This window comes from Eufriesea mexicana, unplaced genomic scaffold, assembly GCF_001483705.2.
Source record: "Eufriesea mexicana isolate 0111107269 unplaced genomic scaffold, ASM148370v2 scaffold1336, whole genome shotgun sequence".
Taxonomy (NCBI): Eukaryota; Metazoa; Arthropoda; class Insecta; order Hymenoptera; family Apidae; genus Eufriesea; species Eufriesea mexicana.
Window position 1 is genome coordinate 1,031,584 of NW_016909447.1, and position 5,570 is coordinate 1,037,153.

Below are 5,570 nucleotides of genomic sequence, written 5' to 3' on the forward strand. Positions count from 1 at the left end.
GGGGATGTTCCAGCCGCGACGTCCCCCACTGGCGGTTGATGATCGAACAATTTGGGGCTTATTGTCCTAAGAATGATTTACTAACTCCGACCAATGGTCACCTAAGCGATGACAGGCGGCAAAGGACGTCGGCGATAAGATCACAAAGCAGTCCTCCGCGAAAACTTGGGAGGTTCGGTCCTGGGGCCGCAGCAATACCAATGGGGAAAAACGCATCAACGACCCACAGTTTTCATCAACCAATCACAACACATCTAAATTTATAGTGACACTGCAATACGGCATTAAAATAAACAAAAATAAATTAAATATAATTTGAACCTCTGCTATATTTTACTGCATTAGAATTGTTGCCAGTGTAGTGGGGAAGGCTAGAAAGGCACAACACACACAGGTCTTTGATTGTAAGGAATAATATAATTGGAATGCAAAAGGTTGAACTTTGACGATACGTACTCAAACAATTCCTAATCTATTTCAAGCAACCACGCTATTTCACATTGACTGTCTAATATTGACTTTACCGCTCTAATGCTCGCTGTTTTACAATATCTCTGCTGTCTGTCCCAAAACACTTTGAACTCTCTTGCATACTTGCACCTTTACTTTTAACTTAGCATCCTCTCTCTTCTTTTCTCTTCTTCGTTAACATTTCCTCATTCGCTTTTTTCCGCTCACCCTACACCATCAAGCGCATACCTAGATTTACACTTCACTCGCATTCACTCTGACATAGGTACTCCCTTTCATCTGATATCTCTTGCATACGCCAAACATGATCGCCTATAGAATATTCTTACACGCGATCACCTTTGCTGTTCCACACGCACTCATAGATATTCGTGCAAATGCTCGGACCGAGACGAGGCTATTGTACAATTTATTGACACTTGTTTTTGTGTAACAAACCCAGCGTTCTCGTGCATTGCATTAAACCAAAGCTACGCATTCGCTCCATTTGCAACTGCGAGAGTCGTCCTCCACGGCGTTGTGATTATGACTTTGTGTTGTGGTTCCCGCGATGCTGCCCAGATAGTTTCCCCTTCGGTCGTTACGCTATGATAGGGAGGTAGCAGATAGAACAACGCAGGGAATGGAATGCGTTTCGTCCTGGGCCTGCTAGTGGAAGTAAGATTTTCTAACAGGCTCTGCCTTAGGCGGGTGATACTTAGGTAGATTAGAAACTACTAATAATTGGAGGTCGAGGGTTCACCGAAGACTTGCGAGAACGTCCTCGTACCTTCTTCAAGTAGGAATCCATCTATTGACATGGATGAGAATGATGCCGCTACACAACCATGTCCCTTAAGGGCTAAAATATTGTTCATCATTATCCGTACTATGGGATATCCGTCGAAGGGAAGCGCTAGATTATTTGTATAACGTTAAATATGATTCATGCTATTTTTGTTATTGTATTTGATAATCACCTTCCTATATACCTGGCACTTCAATAATTTTTGTTGTATACAATATGATCTTGCTGAGTCACTAGCAACGTTGGAGTCTTCTGTAACTTTGTCCATACAATAACCATAAATATAATTGCTTTTACTGTTCTGTGGTGATATATTAGATGAATAATTTCTAAACTGTTTTACATTTCACGCTTTAACAAAAAATTGCACTGGGTACAAAGTTGTTCCTTCATTAAGTTTCGAACCTTCCCCTATGCAATTCTTAAAAGTTTTTAATAGTATTTGTTCAGTCGTGGAACAAGGAAGACCCGTTACAGTCTTCCAACAGTCAGGTCTTATGGTCAAACAATACGACATCGGAATTTTCCGCTACATGCTTTCAGCATGTTGGAATGCTTTACCCTTTTCTTTGACATCTCGTGTCAAGGAGCACGAGAATCCTGGAAATCCCAAATTGAACGAAGTTAGGCGAAGGCTCTTTAGACTTGGCTGACAATAGACCTGAGGGCCCCACGTGGTCTACACACGTTGGAAACCTTAGCCAATCTTAGGAAGATCGAGGAGGTCACTTCCTTTTGACACTTCAGAGACATCGGTTATCCTCAGTCAGTTCCTTCCGAGACCTCAGAAACACCAGTTCTCTTCGAGCCACAGAGAAACCGATTCTCTCAAAATCAACGAGACGCCACGTTTTCTTCGAAACGTCGTAGACACGGCTCCTTTCCGCTTGTACAACTTAAGCAGTTGCCCAAGATTAATTTGGCGGGCAACACGTGTCGCAGTCGCGAGGCGATTTTACAACCCGTCGGAATTACAAGAGTTCGATCGCGACGCGATAGTACTCCTTGATCATTCAGTATTTGAATTTAGGCCTATAATGTGGACAGAAATGGACACCAATACCTTCTACGTTCTTTAATAGTCAACTCGTTAGTATGTTTCGACGGAAATACTTAAAATAATGAAAACAACTCGCAATTTTAAGCAAAAACTTTCAAGAAAATTCTTCTCTCTCTCTCGCACACTCCCTTATTAGCCGTTACATTCCCGTGTCTCCTCTCCAACGATTCGCACATAACTGATTTATTCTGGCACATTCTCCTAAACATTTTTTCAAACACCGTTCATACCAGTCTGCATTCGCACATATTATATTTATATTACTGCAATTGAGTTTCACTTATTCAACTTGACTCACATTCACACATATAAAATCAACACTTCCACATAACTGACATTACTTCTTCCCTTTGAAGTTTATTCAGACTTCCACGAGATGTGTTTTAAACAGTCAATACCGTTATTATTATATTTACTGGTAATGTCCGCCAACGTTACCCTAGGTACTTTTGAATTCTACCTCAACCTGTTACGGTATTGCCAACGGTATTTGCTCACACACTGACAATGAAGCAATCCACACTGAATCTGTGTACCATCGCGTGAAGATTTCTATGCTCCCAAATTTTTGCATTTGAAGAAGCTACTATTATATATAAACCTTTTACTTTCCAGAAAACGTGGATTCGGTTCCAATTTGTTTATCACCTAGCAATAAAATCTTCGTCGCGTAGCATAACCATATGTTTGCATACGATAATCAGTTTAGCAGAATAGACATTCATCTAATATTATACTTCTTGCCATAATTACCAGCACGCCTACTTTGTAGGTTATCATGTATCTTTAATGTATACGCTCGAATACAAGAAATGACATTGCAGTAATCTTTCCGTTCCTGGTAACTAATATATTCGTGCAATCGTTTAAAGTCACGAAAATGTCGAATCTCTCTTGCATGCAGCTTCTTCCATTGTTTCAAATAATTTCTACAACTTCGGTAGCGTTATAAAGCCGTCTCTCTATCTCTTAACGTTACTCGCCAAATTAATTTCATTCAACTACTTGAAATTCATTCCTCCAGTCTGACTTCGTTCGACAGTTCGTGATACACGCGTAAGAAGGTTAGCAGACTTCCCGACAGTTAGAGAAATACTGCAGGGGCGATTGGCTTTCGCACAGGATATAGAACAGAAATTGAGGAAACTCGTAGATACCTCTCCGCGACTGACAACAAGAGACCGACAGTAAGGCTGATTGGTTCGGATGATTATCTACAGACAGTACCTGCTTAAGCAACTCTCGCCCAAACACTCATTGTTGAACGAGGAACATCTGGTGAACCATCTCCGCGATTCTTTATGCCGATTTTATAGAAAATCGGAAGACTGCGAAAGGGTGAATATTTCCTCATCACCAATTGATTTGATGAAGGCAGCACTGGCCGAGGTGCACGTGGATCACCTGCATATTAGTGACCACTTTTGCTGCATGTGTACGCTTAGTGTCCTTTGAAAGCCAATGCTATTCATTAAAATTTTTGTTAAATATGTAATTGTTATTTTACGTGAATAAAATATCATCACCGACCTATAGAAATCGATTATTCATTTTTTATTTTAAATCATTCTATCCTAGAGGAAGTATAGAATGGAAGGAACATTATACGAACATTTATGATCCTAGTTTGATTACTTCACGAATTTAGATATTGAAATTGAATATAGTGTCCACTAGAAATCAACGATCTCCGCTTTATGAACCACTCTTTTGAACTGTATGAAGATATATCACATTTGATTACTATGGGAACTGAATTCGAAAGCAGCAATAAAACTGTCGAAATCAAACTAAGTTGTACGATAAGTTGTGGCGCGATTTCAAATAGTTTTGCATTGCATTGAATCTTAAGGTGTGCAGCAACAAATGTTCATAGTAATACGAATATGATTCTCAGGAAACGTTGTGCTCTTTTCATTAAAAAGCCTCTCGTCCTCCACCTTCAACTGATGACCGCGACGTGATTTCGTGCACAGAAGGTGAAGTGCTTGAGTTTTCTCTTTCTTCCATACTTTTTTAATACGTGCGGTGATACATTTATCGCGAACGTGATTGCGGAAGCTGATCGTGTGCACGCGAGTGATCAGTACGAGGGCGAATCGGTAAACGTACTAAACCAACCGAGGCAGTACGTTCCCCAATTCTGGTCGATCAAGGTCGCGCTCTGGTTTAGGCTGCTGGAGAGACACTTCGTGTCTGAGGGGATCACGAAGGGTGAGACGAAGTTCGGCATCACGCTCATGTACCTGAGCGATGAGTGCATCGAGCAGGTCGAAGATGTGGTGAGGAACCCTCCATTGACGGGTCAATAGGACGTATTAAAGCGCGAGTTGACAAAGCGGTTGTTGGAGTCCGACTCCACACCCCTACGGAAACTGGTAAAAAGCGACGAAATGGGCGACTGCAAACCGTCGCAATTTTTCCGCCATTTGAGGAACCTTGTGACCCCCTACGCCGCGGACGAGTTGTTCGTGATGCTTGGGAAGACCCGGCTGACGACGGATACTCATCGCGCCTTATCCACTGAGCCGCAAGTGGGCGTAATCGCGTTGACGGAAATGGCAGAACGTATCCACGAGATCCGACCCGAACCGCGACGTGACATCGACGCGTCCGAATTTCAACTCTTGTCTAAAAAGGTGGACTAACTCGCTGCGGAACTCAACGGCGTAGAAACATCGTTGGGACGGCAACGAATATTCGCGTCCAGGTCGCGGAACCGTAACCAGGTCGGTTCCTGCGAGCGGAAGAAGTCGCCACACTCCCGCCAATCCTTCGGCGGCATGTGTCAGTATGACCATAAATTTTGCAAATGTTCCTCGTCCTGCCAAAGCCCGTGCATTTGAAGCGCTGGAAACGAGAAGAGCCGTCCTTGAACGCGACGCTCGACGGTTCAGGTTCCCGTTGAACTTTCGTCACCGACGAATTCTCTAAGAACCCGTTCCTCGTAGACACAGGTGCGGATTTGTGTGTCTATCCGCGTAGTCGTCCAAGTGGACACTATAAAATGTGCGAAAATGAACTCTTTGCGGCCAACCGGTCGCATATCGCAACCTAGGGCACAGTGGCTCTGGAACTGAATCTTTTGTTGCCGCGAAGCTTCAAGTGGTGTTTCGTGGCAGCCGGCGTAGCTACACCGAACATCGGGGTCGAATTTCTTAGTGATTACGACTTGCCAGTTGACCCACGCAACAAACGCCTGATCGACAAGCAAACTCAACTAACGACGTGTGGGCGCGTCGCTGACCCCGG

General features: G+C 43.2%; 1 protein-coding gene across 1 annotated transcript in view; it reads right to left on the bottom strand.

The window, feature by feature from the left end:
• Positions 1–2,011, bottom strand: part of LOC108547976 (uncharacterized) — a 230,722-nt gene extending 228,711 nt beyond the window's left edge. Inside the window, exons 1-2 of the mRNA XM_017900727.1 lie at positions 1,913–2,011; positions 1,443–1,559 (exon numbers count right to left, since the gene is read on the bottom strand). Coding sequence (XP_017756216.1) covers positions 1,443–1,559; positions 1,913–2,011 — 216 coding nt within the window. The remainder of the gene's footprint in view (positions 1–1,442; positions 1,560–1,912) is intronic.
• Between the last annotated feature and the right edge of the window lie 3,559 nt (positions 2,012–5,570).